The 24,905-nt window shown below is 43.1% G+C and overlaps 2 protein-coding genes across 4 annotated transcripts; one reads left to right on the top strand and one right to left on the bottom strand.

Moving 5' to 3' along the window:
* Nucleotides 1-1,804: 1,804 nt before the first annotated feature.
* On the bottom strand, nt 1,805-14,214 carry LOC136531026 (uncharacterized). Of its 2 annotated transcripts, none has more exons than XM_066523734.1 (4): nt 13,910-14,214; nt 13,606-13,749; nt 12,692-12,860; nt 1,805-5,031 (listed from the first exon to the last, which is right to left on the bottom strand). In XM_066523734.1, the coding sequence occupies exons 2-4, from the start codon at nt 13,717-13,719 to the stop codon at nt 2,051-2,053; spliced, it is 3,264 nt and encodes a 1,087-aa protein (XP_066379831.1). In that variant the 5' UTR covers nt 13,720-13,749; nt 13,910-14,214; the 3' UTR covers nt 1,805-2,050. The 2 variants fall into 2 exon arrangements, with proteins under 2 accessions (XP_066379831.1, XP_066379830.1); XM_066523733.1 differs by having other exon boundaries at nt 13,981-14,214.
* Nucleotides 6,891-12,227, top strand: LOC136531027 (uncharacterized). Of its 2 annotated transcripts, none has more exons than XM_066523736.1 (2): nt 6,891-8,081; nt 8,515-8,900. In XM_066523736.1, the coding sequence occupies exons 1-2, from the start codon at nt 6,980-6,982 to the stop codon at nt 8,661-8,663; spliced, it is 1,251 nt and encodes a 416-aa protein (XP_066379833.1). In that variant the 5' UTR covers nt 6,891-6,979; the 3' UTR covers nt 8,664-8,900. The 2 variants fall into 2 exon arrangements, with proteins under 2 accessions (XP_066379833.1, XP_066379832.1); XM_066523735.1 differs by lacking the exon at nt 8,515-8,900 and adding an exon at nt 11,858-12,227 and having other exon boundaries at nt 6,896-8,081.
* Nucleotides 14,215-24,905: the final 10,691 nt, after the last annotated feature.

Genomic DNA, 24,905 nt, shown 5'->3' with positions numbered 1-24,905 from the left:
AGGATCAATGCTATAAAGAGACGGGGATATTGATGAAGATGTTATCCATAGAGTCAAAGCAGGGTGGATGAAGTGGCACCATGCATCTGGTGTCCTATGTGACAAAAGGGTACTACAAAAGCTAAAAGGCAAGTTTTATAGGACGACGATTAGACCTGCTATGTTGTATGGTGCAGAATGTTAGCCTACGAAATGACGACATGTTCAACAGATAAGTGTCGCGGAAATGCGTATGTTGCGTTGGATTTACGGTCATACAAGAAGAGATCGAGTTCGGAACAATGATATACGTGATAGATTAGGGGTAGCACCAATTGAAGAAAAGCTTGTCCGAACACCGGTTGAGATGGTTTGGACATGTCCAACGGAGATCTCCAGAGACACCGGTACGTAGTGGAATCCTAAGCCAGGATAATAACTATGAAGAGAGGCAGAGGAAGACCGAAGTTGACTTGGGTAGAGGCAATAAAAGGAGACTTGAAAGGAATGAAATATACACAAAGACTTAGCCTTATATAGGAATACTTGAAAAACTAGCTATTCACTGTGCCTAAACATTGATTGCTTTTGCTGGGTTTCAACTCTAGCCTACCCCAACTTATTTGTGACTTAAAGGCTTTATTGTTGTTGTTGTCGTCGTCGTCTCTTTGCCTCCGCTTGATTTTTGGTTGATGTACCTCCACCCGTCTCAGGTCCTTCGAGTCCATGTCGGCCTTAGCCGCAACCAAGATCGAGCGTTGGGGGAAAAGGACGATAAAAAGAAATAGAATAGAAGGAAGGGTTCCAGGTGGAAAAGTGTGAGAGGGAAAGAAAAGGTGGAAGAATCTAAATTAAAATCGAGAAACTCAGGGATTTCTAATGTAAAAGTGCAACCCACGTTGGGCCTTTGCTGCTGAGTTGGTATCCGCCGCGTCGGCCTTTTTCACCAGTGGACTGGGCCGAGCCGTGGCCCAAGTGTTGGCCTCCTTTTCCTTTTTTTTTGTTTTTCTCTTCTTTTTTTTTTTGAGAAAACAGCAAACTTGTGAATTATGTGTAGAATCACAGAAAAATCATATCATAAAATAGCAAAAGAAGTGATCTGATGGTAATGGTTGTGAGCAAAAGAAGTGATCTCATGGTAATGGTTGTGTTAGTTTGAAATAGTATCTTTTATCTAGATGGTTTTCTTTGGTCTCTTTGCACTTCGTGTAATCTGGTGACCCCGGTATGATGTATCTATCTGATATTATCTTTCAATAAAAGCTGAGATATTTCTCAGTTCAAAAAAAAAATTTTGGTAACAACAACATTAACATGCAATGTTCATGTGATAATTAATTAATTTAAGGCGACTTATTCTCGTTGGGCACAACATAACCAAACCTTAAATTGGAGCTAAAGGACAAATACTTTTTTTTGAGAAAATTAGTTAGTCTAAAGTAGTATCTTTTATCTGGATGTTTTTCTCTGGTCTCTTTGCACTTCCTCTAATCTGGTGTCCCCAGTATGATGCATCAAACTGATATTAGCTTTCAATAAAAGTTGAGATATTTCTTGTTGAAAAAAAATTGGTAACAACATTTTCATGCAAAGTTCATGTGAAAATTAATTTAAGGTGATTTATTTTCATTGGGCACAACATAACCAAAACACAAATTGGAGCTAAAGGACACATACTTTATTTAGGAACATTTGGTCAATACTACATATATGTTGATATTTACATTATGGAGAATTTTATTTTATTCTTCCGTCGCAACGCATAGGCAAATTTTCAGTATCTAAATACATAGCAAAATCGATGTACCAAAAAGGTCAAAGCTACTTATAATTTGAAACGGAGGGAGTCTATATAATGAGGTGACGTTCCCTATCATTGTGTATACATGAATTCGTGAAAAGAATCATCGCCCATCATATTTTATTTCATTTACACATACACAAAAGGGGCTGCTCAAAGCACACAAGACAAACTGGACATAAGTTCTAGCTGGCACCCTAGGATATCACTATATCAGGTAACCAAATCGAACTAACAAAGAACACGAGCAATCTGGGAGGGTGTGATTAGCTAAGCTGAGTTCAATTTTTTCTCCAGACGCTTTGCCGAACGAAGGGCCTCCAGGGCCTCTGCTTGTTTCCCTTCCCGCTTCAAGTTGAGCGCTTTCAGTTTCTCCGCCTTGATCTGTTCTTCAAGTTGATTTCTCTCGCTCCGAGGTTTGCTGGTCCCTGCGACAGATGACTTCGCTTCCACTTTTTGCGGAAGTTGAGAACTTGATTGCATGGGTTTCAGAGGTTGTGCACTAGAAGATTGCATGGATAAATCCATGTCGCTCCAACCAATGGATCTTAGGGCAGACATGATTTGAGGATCAAGAAGATTCTCGACGATCATGTCGTTTGATTCACTTGACTTGCCCCCAGAGCTTGAACTTTGGTTGTCTGACTCAAGTTGGCTCTCTAGCTCCTTGGCCAGTTCGAATTCTGCATCTGCTTCTGCAGTCTTTCCTTCTCTCCGTAACTTGAGGGCGTTTCGCTTGTGAGCGAGGGATTCACGTTGGATTTTGAGACGGTCACGGCTGGACATTGCTTTCTGAGGTTGCGTCGACTTGCTCACTTGTGCAGGAGGGGCAGAAGTTTCATCGTCAGCGTGATTGCAGGAGCTAGCAGGTTGTTGGACCACACTGTTCTGTTCTACAGCAGGAGTAATGGACTCACCCACACCATCCATGCTGTCTTGTTGAGCACCTTCAAGACGCTTTTCTAAGAGTTTCGCCAGTTTCAATTCTTCTCTAGCTTCTGCCATCTTCCCTTCTCTCTTAAAGGCAACTGCTTTTCTCTTATGAAGTAATATCTCATCTTTAAGAGTATCACCTCCTTGTGTTTTCTGATGCTCATTATGATCATGTACTACAGAAGGTGAATGTGGCCCTTTTTCAGATCCCAAGGGATCAGTAAAAGCTCTACTTTCTTCTCCCACATCACCTTGTTTAGAATTGGTTGTCTCAATCTGCGGTTTGCTTGAAGAACCACATACAGTAACCACTGACGTACCAGATTCAGATGCATGCACTGGCAATATTTCGTCCCCCTTCATTGCGTTTCTTACTGAAGATGGGTGTACAGTTGCATCAACACCAGGGACATGCTGAACATCATACTTATTTTCTGTGATCTGATGGCCAGCAGTAGCAACACTTTGACTAGCACTCCAGTTATTTGATTCTTCGATCTCTGCAAGTTGCTGCTCCAAGACCTTAGCCTTCTCCAGTTCCTCCTCAGCTTCAGTGGTTTTCCCTTCCCGTCTGAGTGCAAGAGCCTTCCTTTTTATACCAAGCAGTTCCTTCTGAAGCTGGCCCTTAGTTTTTGATGATTTATGAGGAACTACATGTGAAGAAATTGATGGTTTGTCAATTGTTTCCACAGAATCTGAACCAGCATCTTCCCATCCCATATTTTTTAGCACCGATAGCAATGCTGGATCCTGCATATCATTGTCTGTAACCTCAGGTTCATATACCTCATCAGCAAGACTGATATTTGGGGGTTCAACCTTGTACGGGGGATTAGATGGCAAGCTCCTGGTTTCCTTTGCTACAGGTAGTTTGGAGGAATTATCAAGCTCCTCAAGCTGCTTTTCAAGAATGCTACCTTTTTTCAGCTCTTCCTCAGACTCATCCACCTTCCCTTCCCTCCTCAAAGCTAGTGCCTTCTTCTTCAGAGCCAACAGTTCTCTCTGAATTGCAAGCTTACTTTTTGGCGCTGATATAGGTCGCGCATTCATCCCTGCAAAAGTGGCATCTTCTGCATGTGTAGTTTTCTGTCCATCTGGAGAAGGGACCTTTGAGCCTGTCTCTTCAGTTTCGAGATCCTTCTCAAGTAGCTTTGCCTTTTTAAGCAATGACATGGCTTCTGCAACATTACCAGACCTTCTGTTTGCAACAGCCTCTCTTTTTAGAGCAAGTACTTGCTCCTTTAGTACCTCTTGATTTGAAGAAGAAACAGGTTCATGATTTTCCAATTGTTTGTCATCCTCCTCACTCCAGCCAAATGATTTTAGGGCAGCAGCCATATCTGGGTCATTCATGTCATCATCTGTAACATCAAAGTGGCCATCAGTGGCAAGATCATTAGAGGCACCCAGAATTTGTTCAAAGTTGAAAGCAGGGAATTTTGGATCATCGATAAATATGTCATCATTCTTATCGTCATCCATGTTCCGAATAATAGCAGCTAGATCATCATCTGAGTCTTCTGCTTCACCCAGAATCTCCTGTTCCTCGAGTTGTTTTTCCAAAATTTTAGCCTTCTTGAGCTCTTCCTTTGCTTCAGCAAGCCTACCTTCACGCTTTAGCAGTAAAGCTTGCCTCTTCAGAGCATTAACCTGAGATTTATCAACACCACCTGTTCTCTTGCCCTCCAATAGTTTGGGGGGCACCTCTCTAAGAAGCTGTGACAACTCTCCTTCCAGACTCATAGGGGCAGCCTTTGTTTCATCACGAAGGTCTGCATCTGACCAGCCTAGATCTCTGAGCTCAGAGGCAAGATCATTTTTTTCTTTCTTAATCCTTTTCCCAGTTGAAGACCTTTTTGTTTCAGCCTCATCAGAACCAGCAGTTGTCGAAGTACCAACAGCAGAAGAGACGTTAGGCGCTTTTGTAGCCATTCTCCTACTCCTCCTCAATTCTAATTCCAGCGCTGCAGCTTGCCTCTCAAGTTCTTTACCATGCTTGAAAGCCCGCAGTGCTTCCTCTGGTTTACCTTCTGACTTTAAAGTTTTGTACCTTTTCTTCTCTTCTACAGCTTGTTGGCACAATTCCTCTGGGGTCAAAATAGATGCAGTATTGTTGAGTTCATAATTGTGTGCTTCAGCAGAAAGGCTTTCATCTCCATTTGCGTCTGCACTGAAATTAGAAGAAGTTCTTCTGGAGGTACTGGCACTGCTTGTGGTTCTCCCAGGAAGCTCAGAATCCAGAGATTGGATACGCTCTCCACCTCCAAGAATTTCACTTAGAATTTCATCCTCTGGTTTCGAAGCAGATTTTGTGGTAGCTGTAGAAATAGGTAGAAAGGATTTTTTATGTTAAAAACTCTCTCAGATAATAAGAAACATAGATGACAACTACACAGTACATACTAAAAATATCTGCATGGTAAGACCAAAAAGTTTTCTTGGTTTGATTGTGCACCATTTATCATAGATCAGTCTCATGCATGCATAACACACTATTTTATTTGAATAATTTCACTATATATGTTAGCTCCCATAGATCCTATTTTGAGAATTTTTCATGTGCAATATAATGATAGGCAAAATACTGCATGTAATATAGAAATATGAAAAAGGTACACCTTTACATATGTACAAATAGATCTTTGTAAGTATATCAGATCAAAGATCAAACTTATGTCATTGCAACTGGTTAGGACGTAAGCACTTGTAGTTGTAGCTAACAAAAGGTAAACCACAGAATAAAATAATTTCCCTGAGGGATGGTGTTGTCGATCTCGATGGAGCTGAACACTGGCCCGGGGCAGAACTCGAGCAGGCCCAGCTCAGTCGCGAGGGAGTTGAAGTAGAACTTGCCGGAAAAATGATTCTCTCGTCCACCACGCGACACGTCCCTGACCTTGACCCACTGCCATGGCCGCACCCTCCGTGGTTGGACACGCGTCCTCTTCCGCCAGGAGGGGCTGCTTGTCAGAAGGAAGGAGTGCGCGCCCCACCCGTCAGAGGAACAAGGGCGAGGTCATCCCTTAAGGAGAGGATTGACGCGGCTGATGCGATTGGGGAGGACGAAGTAGTTGTCGAATTCTTCGGTCAGCTATGGGCCATCGATTCCCCACCCCCGCCGCCGCCGCGCAACCCTAGGGTCCTAGCCGCCGCCGCCAGATCGAATCCTTCCGGTCACCTCTTCTGGATCCGGAAGGATTTGTTCGACTCGAAGGATTTCACCACCCGGGATTGCTTCCCCGTTCGCCGATCTGATCGTTTCGATAAGCCGCCGGTGTGCTTCAGTTTTGCAAAGGACGTGTGGAGTGCTGAGAAGGGGAAGCAGACCTACGCCGACGTGCTCAAGGGTTCGATGGAGGAAGCAGGTCGCTGGGTCTGGCAGCCAGAGCCGCGACGCCCACCACCGCAGCGCCCCCAGAGGCCACCTCCACCAAATCAGGCAAGGTACCCTCATCAGCAGAACCAGCAGGCGGGATGGCAGGAAGGTGCTCGTCAGGCTGCTCATCCTCAGGGAGCTCCTCGCCCACCACCACCTCGACAGCAGCAGCCGACCCGACAGCATCCTCCGCCGCCACCACCTCGCCAGCAACAGCTACCACCACCACCCTGTCAGCAGCCGCAGAGACAGGGGGCTCAGCAGGGCAGGGGGCAAGGTATGATGATTCCTGAGAATCTGCCTTTTGTGATTGATCCACGGTATAGAGGCCTGATTTGCTTCAATTGTGGAGAGCCAGGTCACTTCATGGGTAATTGTACAAGGCCTAAGATATGCTTCATCTGCGCTATAGCGGGTCACCATATGAGAGATTGTCCTGTCTGGAAACTTGATCATCCCACTGCTGCATATGTTGGTAGTGCTAGTTTGGGCTTAGGCTTCTATCATCTGGAGGTTCCAAGTGAGGAGGCTACTTAGTGGCTCAATCTCACTAATTGTGGTGTTGTAAAAGTCAAAACTGGTGCAGTCACCTTCTGAGTTGGAGAAAGAGTTGTCTGAGATATATTGCAAAGAATGGCCATGGCAGATTAGAGAGCTTGAGCCAGGCAGCTTTCTGGTGAGATTCCCTCCACGCAAGAGGGTGGCTGATATCAAGAACTACCCTTCCTTTAACCTCAGAAAGGAGGGAGTTCAAGTTGAGGTCCTAGAATGGTCTGGGGATTTGCCGCCATACAGTGTGTTACAAGATGTTTGGGTTCAAATGAGAGGCATTCCCCCCAAAAGGTGCCATTGGAGAGTCTTTGCTCAGATTGCTTCAAGCTTTGGAATGAATGGTCGAAGTTGATTGGTCTTCTATCTTCAAGTCATTCTATGAAATGGTTAGGATCAAGGTTACTTGCAAGGATGCCCTCAAGATTCCTTCAGAAAGGCTATATGAGATGAACAAGGAGATTTTTCGGGTCTCTTTTGTGGTTGAGCATGAGGGGGGTGAGGAGCTGCAGGGAGAAAAGGAGGATGGTGGCGATGGTGATGATAAAGGTAACGGCAATGATGAGGAGGCTGATGATTTAAATGATGATGATGATGATGGGGTTGAAAAAGCACTGCCTGAGGAATTTCAAATTGGACAAACCTCTGGCATGAAGACTCCAATCTCTAAACAAAACAAGAATACTGGATACAAGACAGTTGTTGATGCTGTTATCCCGGGTGTTATGAATCAGGAAAAGCAACTGATTGCTCTCATGGGGAACCTGGAAAGTAAAGTATCTGCTGCTGAAGCAAATAAGGATCAGGCTACAACTTCTGGTTGTAAGACTGCCGGGGAATGTTCTGGAGTGAAAGATAGTTCTGGATGCTCGGAGTTGACTCCAGATCCAAAGACGGATAAGTTCGTAACAGAGGTAATTGCAAAGGAGTTAACTCCTATAATTGTTGACACAGGGAAAGATGCTGCTAGTATGGAGGCTCAGAAGGTTGTTGGCAGCTGGGAAACACCAGAAGTGGAGCAGAGGATTGACTCCGACTGTTATATAGTGGGAAATAAGTTTCATAGTCTTATCAATGATGAGTCTCACCACTCCAAATGGGAGGAATTCAGGAACCTGGCAAGAGAAGGCGTTTCTGATGAATGCTCTAGGCTGCTTAAGAAAATGGAATTGGAGGACTCTGATGAAGAATATGATTTGCTGGATGATGGTATGGATGAAGGGACACAGGAAGATGCTAATCTCTCTCTGGCTGACTTGGGACTGATACAGGACAAGGGTGAGACTATATCTAATATTCAAGATGAAGCTAAGAAAAATCAGAAAAGAAAACCAAGATGGGGGCCTATAGAGAGAATTCCAAGACCAAGGAGAGGCCAAGATGATGGCCGCACTGTTCTGCAAAAAGCTCAAGATCTGAAAGCAGATAGGAACTTGGAAAAAGGTAAACCACCCAAGTCTTTTGCTTTTGAAAGCAATTCAGATTTACTCTACAAAGCTCAATGCGTGAATATTAGCCTTGGTAGTGATACTATTGCAGCTAATAAAGTTATCGATAACTTGAAAAATAAAGAGATGCTTACTTGTGAACAATTTAAAGAAGATAACCCCGAGGTTAATCTTCCTAGTAATTTGGATTTAGAAGAATTAGTTTCTGAATTTCCACCTTTGAATGGTGTTGTTCAAACACCTAGAAAAGAGAATGATGCACTGGTTGACCAGTCTTGGGCCCTAGTTGTCTCTACAGGCAAAGGCCCACAAAATAATCAGATAGTTAACAATGATAGGAGCATTTTGGAATGTGAGAGGCCTAAATAAAGAGGGCCGTCTTCAGTGCCTTACTGATTTTGTTAATGATAATAAACTTGATTTTGTAGGATTTCAGGAAACTAAAAAAGAATCTTTCAATGAATCTTTTTTGAATTATATTAATAAAGATTTTGTGTGGCATTTTCTCCCTGCCAATGGTACTGCTGGTGGTATCTTGGTGGGTGCAGATGAGAGGAAATTTGAAGTGATAGCTTGAAGAATTGGAAAATATAGTGTGGCTGGTATTATTAGAAATTGTCAGGATAGTTTTGTTTGGAGAATAGTGGTGGTTTATGGCTCCCCTTATGAGGAAGGAAAGTTGGATTTCTTAGCTGAACTAGAAAGCCTCCTAGTTAACTGGGATGGTCCACTGTGCTAGGAGGTGATTTTAATATCAATCACAGCTAAGGAAAAGAGTAATGGTCAAATAAATCAGAAGTGGGCGGATAGTTTTCAAGACCTAATTAACAAATGGGGCCTGGTGGAGCTCAAAAACTCAACCAGATCTGACACATGGACAAATAATCAGGATAAACCCATTTTGGCAGCCCTGGACAAAATCTTTTGTACTGTTAATTTTGAACAGAGATATCCTCTTGCTTTTGTGACTGCCAAACCTAGAGTAGGAAGTGATCATGTCCCTCTGGTCATAAACCTGGGAGCGAAAATACCCAAAAAACCAAGTCTCTTTAGATTCGAAAAATGGTGGCTTGAGCAACCAGGTTTTAAAGAGTTAGTTAAGAATGTTTGGAGCACACCTTGTGCCTATGATGATCCTTTGGACATCTGGCAGTTTAAAACTAGGCTGTTTAGGAAAAAGATCAAAGGTTGGGCTATTAATATTAATGCCAGTATTAGGAAACAGAAGCAAGAACTTCTTAAGGAGTTTGATGCTTTGAACATTTTGCAAGAAGAGGTCTTGATTCGAGAGAGAAGGAGAGGATGAAAAGCATTACTGCTGAGCTTGAAGCTGTGTGGAGGATGGAAGAAATCAAAGCTAAACAAAGGTCTAGGGATAGAAACATCATAGAAGGTGACAAAAATACAGCCTATTTCCAGGCTGTAGCAAACCAACGAAATAGAAAGAAAAAGATCATTGGGTTAGAAAGTCCGGATGGGTGGATTGAGGATAATGATAAGATGCTGAACCATGCAGTGGATTTTTACAAATCACTGTTTGGGCAAGAGGAGTCCAGTGGTGTGAAGTTAGATGATGATTTTTGGATGGAAGATGAAAAGGTGACTTCTTTGGAGAATGACCTGTTAGAGGCCGATTTCTCTGAAGAAGAAACTAAGGAAGCTGTCTTTGGGTCCTATGCGGATGGGGCACCTGGCCCTGATGGCCTCCCTTTCCTCTTCTATCAGGTCTTTTGGGATGTTATTAAAAAAGATTTGATGATGTTAGTTAACAGTTTTGGGAAGGGTCAGTTAGACCTTGATAGACTTAACTATGGCATGATTACTTTGATCCCAAAGGAGCCTGAGGCCAAAATCCTTAAGAAATTTAGGCCTATCAGTTTACTCAATTGCAGTTTTAAGATCTTTGCCAAAATGCTGAATAACAGATTGGTGGTGGTTGCAGATAGATTAATAGCCTCAAACCAAACAGACTTTATTAAAGGCAGATATATACTGGAAAGTGTGGTTGCTGCCCATGAAATTATTCATGAGGTACATAGAAGTAAGGAAGAAGGAGTTATGCTTAAACTTGACTACGAAAAAGCGTATGACAGGGTGAGTTGGAGCTTCCTTGAGGACATGCTAAAGTCTAGAGGGTTTGGGGAAAGATTGGATTAGGAAAGTGGTAAGAGGTGGCTCCTTATGTATTAGAATGAATGATGAAAACAGTAGTTATTTTAAACCTGGGAAGGGGTTGAGACAGGGGGACCCTTTGTCCCCCCTTTTGTTCAATCTAGTAGATGATGTATTTTCAAGGATGCTTATGAAAGCTGCCAAACAAAATCTTATAACTGGGCTTCTTCCTCAAGTAATTGATGGAGGTATCATTAGCCTACAATATGCGGATCACACCTTACTGTTTTTAGAGAATAACCTAGAAAAAGCAAGCACTTTAAAGTGGCTGTTGGTTTGCTTCGAGCAAATGTCAGGTATGAAAATTAATTATGACAAAAGTGATCTTCTAACCATAGGCCTAGAGGAAGACGATGCAAACTGCTTTGCAAAGATTTTTTGCTGCAAGAAAAGTGATTTTCCAATAAAATACTTGGGAGTTCCCCTGCACTTTACAAAACTGAGAAAGCAAGATTTGCAACCTGTCATTGACAAAATAATTAAAAGGATAGCTGGATGGAAGGGTAGGCTAGGGAGACTTACTTTGCTCAAAGCTTGCTTAGCAAGCATCCCCATTTATCTGCTTTCTGTAATCAAGTTTCCAAGATGGGCTATTGACATGATTAATTCTCAAATGGGTTGTGGAATGATAGTGTAGATCATCATAAATATCATCTTGCTAGCTGGCAACTAGTCTCTCAGAAAAAAGATGTTGGCGGTCTAGGTATCCCAGATATGAGGAGTTTAAATTTAGCACTCCTAGGTGCTTGGATTTTCAGATATCACCTGAATTCGAATGCTATTTGGAGAAGCATTGTTAATTTCAAATACAAAACTGAAGACCCCAATATGTTGTGCTGCCCAACGGTTGGGGTCTCTCCTTTTTGGAAAGGAGTACTTTGGGCGGTTCAGGCAGCCCGTATGGGTATTAGGTGGGTGATTGGTAATGGTAGAAAAGTCAGATTCTGGGAAGATATTTGGCTGGGTAACACTAGCCTAGCTACAGTTTATTGGCCTCTATACGTTATTAACGAACAGCAAGGTAAAACTTTACATGAGGTCTGGGATGGGGACAACCTTATGCTAACCTTCAGAAGATGTGTGTCGACTAGTACTATGAATCTCTGGTTAGAGTTATGTAGTCTGTTGGAGTCAGTTTCCCTCTCTGAAGAGGAAGATCAGATTCTGTGGCATTACACTTCTTCGGGTAAATATTCAGTCCAATCTCTGTACGCTGTGATTAATCACAGGGGGGTCACCCCAATGTTTGTAGGTTCAATTTGGAAGCTTACTATTCCACCAAGGGTGCAGTTCTTCCTTTGGCTCCTCTCTAATAATAGAGTTTTAACAAGAGACAATCTAGGCAAACGCAGGGAAGTGAGTGATCCCACCTGCTTGTTCTGTAGCGAGAAAGAATCGATCTCTCACCTCTTCTTTGAATGTTGTGTTGCTAGAAATATATGGCTTATTATCAGCGAGTTACTGAATCAGGATATAGGGGCTAACTTTGAATCGATTGCTCGGTTTTGGGTGGCAAATAAACGCCACAAGTTTACTAATGTTGTTACTTCATCAATTATTTGGTCTCTATGGAAGCTGAGAAATGAGATGTGTTTTCAGGGTGTTACATGGACAGGTATGAAAAGAGTGTTGCTGCGGACTGTCAGGATGGCGAGAAGGTGGGTGCCGCTGCTCAACCTGGAAACTGGACTGCTAGTGGAGGAATTCGCGCAACAGCTGGAGAACAGAGCAAGCTTGCCCCCTCAACTGCAGTGGATGCCGGTCGTGATCAATACATCATCAGGGTGGGATCTATTGGGTGCTCAGCCTTTGGGATCAGTCGTTTCGGGTCAGACTAATACGCCGTTTAAATTGTAATGTCAGTAGACCTGAGGTTGTGTCTCAGTTTGGCTTAGAGCCTTGATTTTGGCGGGCGCGCCTACACCCCAGAACTGTAAAACGTCTTTGATTTTGATAATACAAAAGCGGGGGAAACCCTTTCTTCTAAAAAAAAATTTCCCTGAGATAGAACAAAATATTGTCAAAGCTGTTTAATTGTTCACTAGTGAGAAGCTGCAAGCACCATCATCACTAGTTAGGATACAGTGTCAATAAGCATTGTGTTTCAGAGCTTAACGATATAGCTCCCATAAAGCATAATCAAATGTAAAAAAAGAAATAATACCAACCAGCCCAAACCTTGTGCACAAGCACCCAAAATGGTCAAATGTGATTTATATTATGATGAGAGCCAAATTTCAACGTAAACTGCATCTACATTGGGTTCCATGCTGATAGTCAGATTTCAATCAACATGCCCTTGATTGCTATTGGTTTATTATGATTTCCACAAATGTACTACTTAAACGTATTTCAAAGCAGTAGTATCAACCAAATCACGTTTATTCACTGAAACACATGACTGATCGAAAGGATAAGAAAAAGAAAATAGACCTCTTGTAGCTCTATTTTTGTGCCCATATCTCAACTCATGGCGTGCTGCTTCCTCAAGCTTTTTGCAAGGATCACAAATTCTAACAGGTGAATCACCCTGTCCACGTAAAACCATCCTCTGCTGGGTGCAGCTGCTGCAGAACAATCCCCCACATCTTTGGCAATGGTGCTACATATCAAATACACAAAAGTCAATTGAAGGGCAATTTCAGAAAAAACATTAACATGGAAATGCAAGCATTCAATTTATTGAAACAAACAAGTGAGACATTTTTAGGCAGTAGATTCAAAAGTTTCATAGCAAGCATTTCACTTCATGATTGACCATATTTACAAGCAGCAAATGACTAAAGGAAAAGCATTCCAAGTGGAAAATGACTAAAGGAAAAACAATGGAGAACATGAACCAAACACAGTGATTATAGTTTCTACAATCAACAAATTTATTTAATCAATTTGCTTTGTAGTCCAACATTTCATAAGTTTTGCTAGTGGTGGAGCAAGTAATGTAAATAAGCAGCATATATAAACGAAACTGAAAGAAGAAAAATAGAATCTCATGATATAAACCAACCACGACAGTGTACAAGATTATGGAGAAGAACTAAATTAAGCTTTACGGAGGAGGGTGGGTGTGTGGAGAAAATTGGATATTTGGGACTCCAAAGATTGACTCTTTTGATCTGCTGACACTCGGGTGGATGACAAATGGGTCCATCTGTGTCTATGAATGTGGGTCCAGTGTCAAATCTGCAAACAACCCATGTTTCTGAGTCCTATTTTTGCAATTGTCCCGTGTGTGTGTGTGTGTGGGTGGGGGAGGGTGGGGGGGGGGGGGGGGGGGGGGGGGGGGGGGGGAGGGCATCCATTCAGAATATTATCACTGCAAGGGAGGAAAAAAAACAAGAGATTACCTTCCTAGTAAACAAGGAGAACTGAACAGAACAACCCTGACAGTGGGATGCATCCACCACCCAGGTAGCGCCTCGCATGGACGGCTTCGGTGGCAACCCAATCTTCTCCAACATAGCTGCCTGTGTGGATAAACTCTCTTCTCCCTGTGATCACGGGCGGACCCAGTAAAGGACATGGGTGTACACATGTACACCCAATATTTTTTTGCAAAGCAATCGAAGTTAGTAGGCATATACATACACCTGTAATTAGATTCAGATCCGATTACGAATAGTATGTTAGGGTTTGGGCGCACGGTTTTACCTACGAATTACGCTAAGGTTTGGGCGCACGGCTTCGCACAGCAGGAAGGGAGGACCAAGGCGAGGGAATACCTGCTGTCCTGGTGGTGCTCGTCGCCGGCCAAGGTGGCGAGTGGCGAAGTAGGACAACAACGACGGTCGCGGGGGCGAGTGGCGAGTGGCTGCAGAGGGCGGACGCCGCGCCGGAACTGGTCGCGAGAACGCTGAGCCCCAGGTGGTGCTCGACCTAGCGTAGTCTCTTCGGATTGCGGCGCGGCGAGCGGTTGGAGATCGGCCGCGGGCGAGACGAGTTAGGTGGCGGGCCAAACGTCGAGCAAGGTTAGTAGAAAAAGCCGCGGTATCTATACGGTGACCTTGCACTTTGCGTGTCATATGCATCTACGTATATTAACGTATGTCTAATAATAAATACGTAAAATTTCTAACATTTTTTTCCGTTCATCTATTTTATTTTTGTCGTCCTCCTCTAACTACTGCACAATTAAGATGTGTTCAAACGAGTTAGAATAGCTTTTGTCCAAAAACATAATACATCCTCGCGTTGGTCCTTCGTTTTGAACTCCATGTACAAGGAAGCAAAGTCAGAGTTATTTACTTATCTTGGACATCATAGTGCATGACCGTACATTTATACCAGGGAAGCTCGGGCATATATAGGCTCCATTCACCTCAGTGAAAAAGTCAAAACATTGTTTCGGCTAATTTGTTATTAGAGAAAAATACTATCTCGGCTAAAAAAAAACTGAAAAGTACAAATTATAAGATAAACGAACAGGGCCATACAAAGTATGCAAGAATTAATTAAGGAGCTGTCCTGTTCTATTAGGACTCATTAATTGGTGCAGCCAACAGAAAATCTTGTTTGGTCTCTTGTAATTCAAGACAGACTCACGAACCAATATATAGGAAAGACCAGGCGTAGTCAATTGGACACGTATGTATTGATAGAAAACGGACGCCGAACGCAGGGTAAAAAAAAAGGGACAACCAATTTGGACCCAACCCAAAACCAGACCCATGGACACAAACCAAAACTGTACTCCGGAACGGACATAGAAACGGATGCAAACCAAAACTGGACTCAGAAATAGAAGATCGGAAAGAAACGCAAACCAAACCCGGACGCGTACAACAGGAAATCGTACATAGATTGTACCTGTCTCAGCAGGAAAATCCCTTCAATTCTGATAGTTAGAAATCCTAATTCTAATTCAAATAGATTCTCTGATCTCATATAACCTAAATAGGAATTCTAATTCAAATAAAAAAGATAAAAGTAGAAATTTGTAAGTATATACGTAACTCATCTTATATCTTATCTCGTTTTCTATTTTGAATTCTTCTTTTTGTCCCAGTTCGGTTTTTTCCATCCGTGTTTGTGTTCCGGCAATATTTATCTGTTAGGTTCCTTTAGGTCATTTTTTTTTCTCCGTCCGTCCATTTTTTCCATTTTTTTCTGGTTTGGTCCCCATGTTTTCTTCCTCCAGTTTTTTTGCTATTTTTTCCACGTTTCCATCCCTTGCGACTTTTCTTTCGGTGGTTTATTGTGATTTTTTTTAATATTTCATCCATTTAGAATACTTCCTATGGAGTAGAGTGTGTACAAAAACAATAGACATATGACACATTAAGTGTAACAAAATTATGAGAACGTACACATGGTGTTAGGTAGATCGATAGTATAACAATCAACAAACCCTCATGAGATCTAGCTACTTGTAGTCAAGCTAATCTCTACCAACTATTGTGTCATCACTAGTATCGATAGCACAATCATGTCTTCTCTATGCACACCACTCCTCTTGATCGCTAAGGCCATCGTCAAAGTTGCGCTTCAGCTCAACCGTGGCAGTCGGGCCACGCCCACTACATTGTAGGAGCCGTGTCCACACGGGCACTATGCCGCCCACCTTGTCGTTGTGCAGTGGTAGCCCATGTTTGTACGATGGCCGTCACGCCACCGACACAGGCTGCCAAGCCATGGCTGGTGACACCGCACGTGCGTGCTGTCGTGCCACCGATTTAAGCTGCTTTGCAGTGGGCGCTATGCCCACACACAACTCTATCATGCTACCACTCTCGTCGTCGACAGGACAGTAAATTATAGTCCCGTCGCAACATACGGGTATTTTTGCTAGTTATCTTAAATAAAAGAAAAATAAAAAATTGTGGACTTAAAGTTGTACAAAAAAAGATTAAAAAAAGTCCAGTCCACCTTATATGGTACACATTATTTTTCCCGACCTAACTCACCACTCCATCCAATCTTGTTCTCGTTTCTACCTCCTCTCATCCGCGCTCCTCACCTGCCTGCGCTGCCTCTATCTCCTCCAGGCCGTGCCAATCACCTATGCAACCTTGTGCCCATCGCCTCTGCCCCGCCCCCTCCCAGCCTCCGCCCCACTACCTCCAGTTGCGCCCTCAGTGCGCCTTCCTCCTAGACACGCTTGTCGCTAGCCTCCTCCAGGCACGCTCGTCACCTCCGCTGCCACCGATCGTCCCTCCCTGAAGTACTGCAGCCCTAGATCTAGGGCACGACGTCCATCTATCCCCTTGGGTGAGGTGATGCCCCTTCGTCTAGCTCATAAGCACGCCTAGACGAGCGTCTTGTAGAACAATGGGGCGAGCTCAGCTGCAAGGGGAGAGGAGGAGGTCACCGCCCTCTGCAGATGGATCGGGAGTAGGAAGAACCGACCAAGGAGAGAGAAGAAAGAAAATAGAAAGATCATAGGCTTATAGATGAATCTACATGTCAAGTGTGACATCCCATGTTTTTTAACAAAACTTGAGGAGCATCATGTGTATCCAAAGGAGTGATGTTCTAATAAAAAAGCGTACGAGATAAAGGAAGAGCCGAAATTGTCACTAGGGTAGGAGGCCACGATGGCAAAGCATAAAAGTTTTAAAGATAGTATCACGAGCAATGGAGATAAGTATACAATAAATGGTAGTCCTAAAGATAGCCATGCATATTTGTGAAACTTTCTAGATAAATAATGAGCATACATGAGATATATATGTCATGTTTCATAGAAAAACTAGGATACTCTAGATCTAGATATTCTTGTATGCTACAAATATCTAAAAAATAGATAAGCACTAGGAAAAATATATGGAAATATTTTTGCAATACCATAGTGGCCATGAGCAGCCATAAATAGACATGTCCATTGATATGTTCCGTTCACACTCAAAACAGGCCACCATAAATAATAGAGTCATAAGATAGCCACCTTATTTATCTTATTTTTTAATATGACAAGATTGTACTAAAAAATATATACGAATATACATGAGTCCAAGTTGTTAAAAACTATTAATAATATCATATGCATTGTTGTTAACATTTATTTATTAGACATAGTCTTGAGAAATTTTTAAAAAATATCATGTGCACCCAATATTATGAAGCTATGTCCACCATTGCCTACGATCATCAGGAACCTTCCAAGATAAATCTCATCTTCAAATAATCGGATTTGATTTATCGTGGCAAAGAAAAGATAGGGCAGCATAGATTCGGATTTAATTCATCATGATTGTGCAGGCAACAAAGGCCGGTATGAGGACTAGTCATTCATTAATTACCAAGTAAAGAAAAAATCGATCCAAGGGAGACGGATCTCCCTACCACTCCAGCAGACCGGTGCAAGTTAGTGAAAGGCACAAGTGACCAGGCCGAGCATGGATCCGCTGAGGCGGCGGGCAGCGAGCGACGGGATGCCCGCGGCGGCTAACGCTAGCTCCCTGGCCCGCCTCCCGCTCGACGCCTGGAGCGCTTGGCGAACAGAAAACGCGTTGAAAGCCTTAATTTGATTTTGGATAATTAATGAAATCTAGAACTAACTTTTGTCATGAGTGATGATATGAGCTAAGTTGGTGTAATCCAAGTGATTGAGCAAGATGAGGTCCATAGAGATGGAGATGGATATATGTAGCTCAACTTGAAAAAGAAGAAAGAGAAAAACAAAAACCGAGATGATCAAGGCAAAAGTATATTAATAGGTTTTTGTTTTGCACTCAAGACACCATAGAGGGTGTGAGTGACTTAGGATCGATAGCCGTACTATAAAGAGGGGAAATCTTTGGCTAAACGGTTTATTGAGTGCCACTAGGTGACATGACTTTTGCATATTCATTTCGGAACCTAGTGTGCTAACTTTGACCCTTGTAAAATGCTTTAAAAAATACTAACACACATGCACACAAGTTCTACACGTTGTGGTTAGCAAGTTGGAAGCAAGGGTGAAGTCGTTTCGGACTTAGAAAAAGAAAAGGAGGAGCTGCACATCGACCGGACGCTGGCCATGTCCTGACCGAACGCTGGCTAGGCGAGTCCGGTCATTTTTAAACCGTGGCGTGAAGTCTGGCCGAGAGTGCGGGGCATGTGATCGGACGCTGGACCTAACATGGGGGCGCGTCCAGTCATGCATAGCAGTGGAGGAGCGGCGCTAGCACGTGATCGGACGCGCCAAAGAAAAGCAAACCCTGCTGACGTACACTGACATCGTGCGCGCTGAGTGTCGACCAATGAGGACCGGATGCTCAGGCGCGTCAGGTCGTCTCTGAACTGACATGTCCGATCAAGAAAATCACACTCTAGATCCTTACTGGACTCGACCAGACACCATGTGTTGGTGAGTTCAGTCACTTTGAGCGCTAAGTCCGGTCACGACTTGACTGATCGCACGACTAAGAGATAGCCGTTGAGATCTAACACAAAGAATTCAAACGGGAACACGTGGATGGCTTAGAGCGACCGTACACTTGCCGATCAGACGTTGGGGTGTGTCCGATCAGTGTGTCCGGTCACCCCGAGAGTCCCCAACGGCTCTCTACTTCTTAGGGTTCTATAAATAGAAAGGTACCGGCTTGGGTCTTACTCTCTTAGCATTTTGACATACTTAACATCCTTGTGAGCCTAAGCAAACACCTCCCACTCATCACCATCATTGATTCATCATCATAGTGAGATTGTGAGTGATTCCAAGTGCATTTGCTTGAGTGATAGCATCTAGTGGCACTTGGGGATCGTTGTGGCTACGGAGTTCTTGTTACTCATGATGGTTGCTGCCACCTAGATGGCTTGGAGCAGCGAAGGAGCCTCGGCACGTGTTGGTGATTGTTCGTGGCCGTCTCCGGTGATTGTGAGGGGTCTTGCACCTTCTCCGGCGAAGCGCCGCAAGGTAGCTCTAGTAAATTGCTCGTGTCATTGAGTTACCTCACTTATAAGTAGGTTCTTACAGTGTCCAATTGTGTGGACGAGGTTTGTGCAACACCTCTTAGTCACCAAACCACAAAGTGTTGGTCGACACAACGGGGACTAGCGTGTCGGCAAGCACGTGAACCTCGGGAGAAAAAACTTTGGTATTCTCCCGGTGATTGATTTGGTGTTCATCTTGTGATTGGTTCACTCCTCTATGCGGCAGTATAATCACCCTACTCACTCATTTACATTTCCGCAAACTAGTTGTCAAGCTCTATAGTGTAGTTAGTCTTTGAGAGCTTGTTAGTTTAATTAGTGTGGCTCTTTAGTTAGTCTTTAAGAGCACACTAGCTTGGTGAGTAGTGACCTAGCTTGTTGTGTGTAATAGTGATCATAGCTACTAGAATTGTTGGAATAGGTGGCTTGCAACCCTTATAGAGTTAGAGCAAAATTACATTACGCCATTTGTTGTACTAATCAATTGCTCTAGTGCTTTGTAGAAATTTTAAATAGGCTATTCACCTCTTCTAGCTATATTAGAACCTTTCACGCATCCGTGAGTCAAAGTCTCATCGAGCCTTGAGATTGGGGATGGGTAGTAGACGACAAGCAGCACAGAACCGATGTCGTTGTGGGCCAACCGGGCCGTAGTAGCTGTTCATGGGTTGACAAAACCGATGATCAACCCGGACCCAAGCCAAAGAATCGTCGAGGTGGTGGGATGTAGGTGGGTTGGTTTGGGCTAAGCTCTTAACCCGATAGAGCAAGCATTTTTTAAAAGAAACAGGATAGAACAAGCATTAGATGGGTGGAGACACAATGGAATGTTTGATGTCTCAGTTTCTAAGACTCCATGTGTTAAAAATATTGTAAATAAATTTCTTTCCTATGAAACTCATTTCATCTCATAAAATTTTTATCATTTCTCTCTTCATCTATTCTATGTCATGTCAGCTTATTTAATGTCATGAAATTCCCATTGAGACTGACCTAAGAAACCCTGTCAAAAACCAACGTGACAGGAACCATGAGGAAATAAGGTCTTTGATTCTCCTTCCTAACTTTTACTCCCTATGTCTTATTGAAAAATTGTTCAAAAATATAAGGGGTTCTAGGTGAATTTACCCCCTCAAAGTCTCAGTTACATGCATACTTGACATTAGTATTTATCAATAAGATCAAATATGGTAAGCACAAAGTCTGTCTATAGTTAAGGGGGGATACATGCGTCATTTGGATTGCCCTATAATTTTTCCTAAAGTTCCAAAGAAACCTTATATTTCAGTGTGTTTGTCACCAGACACAAAATATGGTAAGTACAAAGTTTCTCTATAGTTAAGGAAAAGTTACATATGTCATTTGCATAACCCTATAATTTGTCCTAGAGTTCCTAGGATACCTTAGGCCTTCCACAATGTGATCCTAGAGTGATGCCTAAAGAAGAGAGAGGGTATTTAAGCATCACTTCTACCACTGCAGCATGCGGTGCCAAATTTGAGTGGTGCTCCAAAAACTGGGAGTGATGAAAGTGTAGTCATCGGTTCCAACTCATGCAGCACACAACAAAAACAGGAGAAGGGACATGCATGCTGAAGAAAATGGAGAGAGAACACATGACATGATGGGCCAGGAGTGATGCCTTCCACTGCAGCACAAGAAGAGTGACTCCTATTTCTATGTGTGGGGCCCATTCTTAGTTTTCTGGCATCACCACGCTATGAAAGACCTTATATTTTAGTGTCGGTGAACGGGACTAGAAACTAGCAAGATAATAGTTGGGCTTCAATAAGGGATAGAGCCCAGACCTAGAAGGAGCATACACGTCTACGGACCGGACTGGGTCAACGTCATTGAAAGTGCAATCAAGCCTTAATTGTGGGTTTTGGTGATAATGACCATGCAATTAGAGAACTAATAAGATTTATCGAGCTGACAAGCAGAGAATTGATATTCGAGGATGCTACATGAAATGGAGGAGCCCCTAATTATAAATGTAGATGGCTTCAAACTCAAAAAAGGTTTAAATTCTTTTATATATTGAATTTGAGTATAGGAAAAGGCGTACTATAAAGGGGGGCACAATGCTTAAGCTAATATGTGCTACCAAGTGCTCAAACAACCACAAGCATCCTCAAATTCACAGCCAAGATAGTCTACACTTCACTATTATCCTTGCTGTTTTGCGTGGTGCGAGCTCTGACTCGCTTGACCCCTTGGGTGCGAGCTCTGACTCACCCGACCCCTTGGGTGCGAGCTCTAACTCGCCCGACCCCTTGGGCACAGGCTCTGGTTCGCCCGACCCCTTGGGCGCAGGCTTCGTCTCGCCCGACCCCAAGGTCGTGGGCTCTGGCTCATCTGACCCTTTGGTCATAGGCTTCGTCTCGCTCGACCTCTTGGGTGTAGTGTCTATTGTGGGCTGGGGATATATATATACCTTTCCTTTTCTTCCCCAATGGCTATCTATGATTTAAGTGACCGTTGGGGGCTGGGGGTACATATACCTTTCCCCTTCCTTCCCAACAGTAACCAACCTGCTCTCTTCTTCCTCATTTCAGCACGCTCAAAACAGAGCAGGAGCTCTCTCTCTCTCCCACTCCATTGTTGACCTAAAGCCCTCAAGCAAATCCATTGATTTCCCCATCAATCCTTGAGGGAAAAGGGTCCAAACTTGATTAGAGAGCAACTCCATTGATTCTCAAATTCTAAAGAGCACTTGGTTCACATTTTAGCCGGCGGTTGTGTTTGTTACTCTTGGAGCTTGGCTCCTAGCTGGCTAGAGTGTCGCCTATGGAGCTTGCCAACTTGTGTGGTAGCCCTGGGAGGTTTGTAACCATCTCTTGAAGCTAGTAAACTCACCCCTCATCTCAAGAGTTAAGTCTCTTGACTTGAGAATGAGGAAGGGCTAGAAAGCTCTAAGCCTTAGTGGCTAACCTCAACAACGTGGAGGTAGACAAGCCTTGGTGGTGAGCCGAACCATGGGATAAATCATTGTGTCACTTGTGCTTGATTTACATCACTTGCACGACATATTGTTGTTGAGGTGTTTTCTAGGATTGATGCCGATCTACTTGTGTGTGGTGTTCCCACCACCTTCAGCTGTCGATCTATGATCTACTACCCTGCAGGAAGCTAAGAAATTTACCTGATCTAAATTTCGTTGGGTAGATTTTGAACTGTGAACTAATCTCTTCTGTAGGTGCGATAGTGCTGCACTCACAGAGCGGCAATGCCGTGGGTGAATTTGACTTCGGTTTGAGTTGAATTTTTATAGGCCTATTCACCCCCCTCTAGGCGTACCAGAGATCCTACAAGTGACATCAGAGCAGGTTACCTCATGTGCGCTTCACCGCATGAGGTATGGAGCCTAGGAGAGGATCCGGTGTTGTGTAGCCCATCATTGTCGATCCGGAGGACGTTGGGCTGTATGACACCGACAGTAGTGAGCTTAGCGCCTCTATAGCGAGCAACTCCATGCTCCCTCAGCTAGAGGCAACCAATGCCAAAAAAGCTCAAAATGAAGAACAAAGAAGAAGAAGGGCAACTAGAAAAGAGAAGAGAAGCAAGAGAGAAGAAGAAGGAGCAGCAGTGGTTAGAAGAGAAGAAAGCAAGAAAAGAAGAAAGAGTACTCAAGAGAGAAGCTAGAAGAAAAAGAAGAGAAGCAAGAAAGAAGAAGGAACAAGAAGCAAAAGCCTCCAATGCATCTTCAAGTGAGCTATCTAGCAGCTCCAAAGATGGTGATGATGATGAGTCCTACCCAGTGCATAACAAGAAGGATAAGAAAGGAAAGAGCAAGAAGAATGATGACAACAAATATGCCACCATATCCTTTAACTATTCTTTTATGTCTATGACTAACCATGATCACAAGTCTTTCATCAATGTGCCCATGGGCAAGTTACCTCATTTCAATGGGACTAACTTTACCAAGTGGAAGCACTTGATGAGAGCCTATCTTATAGGTCTTCATCCTGCCATATGGGAGGTTGTTTGCAATGGATTTGAGCCACCGGTTGATCCCAGGAATCCAACCATGGAAGAAATGAGAATCATCCACCTCAACGGACAAGCTACTAGTGTGCTACTTAGTGCCTTGGATGGTGATGAGTATAATAGAGTGATTGGTGTGGATGTTGCCAAGCAAATTTGGGATACTTTGCATCTTGCAGATGAAGGAGTTGAGAAAGTGAGAAAGGCAAGAATTGATTTGTTGATGCCCAAGCTCAACCAATTTGTTATCTTGGATGGAGAAGAGCCACAAGAGATGTTTGATAGGTTGATGACAATGGTGGGCAAGATTAGAGGCTATGGTTGTGAAGAGCTAGATGATCATAAAGTTGTCAAGATTATGTTGGAAGCTTATTCACCTAGAAATGAGACCGTAGTCACTCTAATTAGAGACAAGAAGAAGTTTGAGTACTTCATACCAAATGATGTACTTGGGAGGATCTTGACCTCTGATATGCAAAGAGAAGAAGCAAATAAGAGGAAGAAGCTTGGAGAATTACAAGTAAAGCTAGAAGGCATCAAGATCAACAAGGATGTAGCTCTCAAGGCCAACAAATCAAGCAAGCAAAGCTCTACTAGCAAGTCCAAGACCAATAAGCAAGCTTCAACTAGCAAGCCCAAAGCAAGCAAGTAAGTTCAAGAAAGAGTAGAGACCACCTCATACTCTAGTGAGAGTGAACTTGATAATGACCAATACGAGAAAGTGGATGATGTTGCTCTCTTTATGAGGAGGTATCACAAGGGGCTAAAGAAGCAAGGCTACAAGGTAGTGAAGAGATGCTTCCCAAACAAGAAAAAGAGGACATGCTACAATTGTAGAAGCATCGATCATTTCATTGTCAAGTGTCCATATGAGATCAAGGACAACAAATACAAGAAGGACAAGAAAGAGGAGAAGGCCGACCGTAGAAAGAGCAAGAAGTACATGGGGGAGGCTCACATTGGGCATGAATGGGACTCAACTAAAGAAAGCACAAGTGAAGAAGATGAGAAAGTTGCAACCATTGCTATCCATGAGCCATCTTCTTCACCAAGACTCTTCACCAACATGTCCGATGATGACTACTACTCCCCTCACATTTGTCTTATGGCAAAGGGTGAGAAGGTAAAATCTAAATCTAAGGCCAAAGCTCCTCCAGCCCCACCTCCTAGTGATATCTCTAGTAGTGATATTAGTGATAGCTCTAGTGACGATGAATCTAGTGATGAAGAAATAAACATGATAACTAAAAATTTGGATGGAAAGACCAAATTATTCATCACTAAGCTAATGGAGGACTTAGAGAGTGTCCAAGCTAGGCTAGAATCTAGAGAGGAAACCCTTATACAACAAGAGGATCTCTACATTGCTAGCAAGGAAGCTCTTATATTAGAGAGAAGTGAGGTGGAATCCTTGCGCAAGGCCTTGGCCAAAGAACAAGGGGACCATGCTATCACAAAGAAAGAAAATATTGCTCTCAAGAAAAGTATTGTGACTTAGATGAAAAGCACAAAGAACTTGAGCTGCAATATAACATTCTTTGGGATATCAACTCACATCCCTCTAAGGCAAAGGATGCCTCTACTACCTCCACTAGTCAAGGTTGTGGAAAATGTTATAATATTGATTTGAATGCTTATTCCACTAACCTTGCAAACATGGAGACAATGAGAAAAGAAATTGCTAGACTCAATGAGATCATTGGCAAGGGCTGCTTAAGTGGTAAGGCTCAAGTAAGTGATAAGAAGACAAATGATTCAAGAGTACCTCAATTCAAGCAAGGGAGACATCCCTCAATCAAGTATG

Source organism: Miscanthus floridulus, unplaced genomic scaffold (genome assembly GCF_019320115.1).
Source record: "Miscanthus floridulus cultivar M001 unplaced genomic scaffold, ASM1932011v1 fs_266_1_2, whole genome shotgun sequence".
NCBI classification, from domain to species: Eukaryota; Viridiplantae; Streptophyta; class Magnoliopsida; order Poales; family Poaceae; genus Miscanthus; species Miscanthus floridulus.
This window is presented reverse-complemented; position numbering and strand designations above follow the sequence as displayed.

Bases quoted from the DNA above. Each gene is read 5' to 3' on its own strand.
- LOC136531026 (XM_066523734.1), bottom strand. From the start codon at position 13,719: ATGTTGGAGAAGATTGGGTTGCCACCGAAGCCGTCCATGCGAGGCGCT. The intron at 12,861-13,605 runs GTAATCTCTTGT...TTTGATATGTAG, and splicing joins TCTCCTTGTTTACTAGGAAG to CACCATTGCCAAAGATGTGG. The intron at 5,032-12,691 runs GTCTATTTTCTT...CTATTTCTACAG, and splicing joins CAAAAATAGAGCTACAAGAG to CTACCACAAAATCTGCTTCG.
- LOC136531027 (XM_066523735.1), top strand. From the start codon at position 6,980: ATGGTCGAAGTTGATTGGTCTTCTATCTTCAAGTCATTCTATGAAATG. The intron at 8,082-11,857 runs GTAAACCACCCA...ATGTGTTTTCAG, and splicing joins AGATAGGAACTTGGAAAAAG to GGTGTTACATGGACAGGTAT.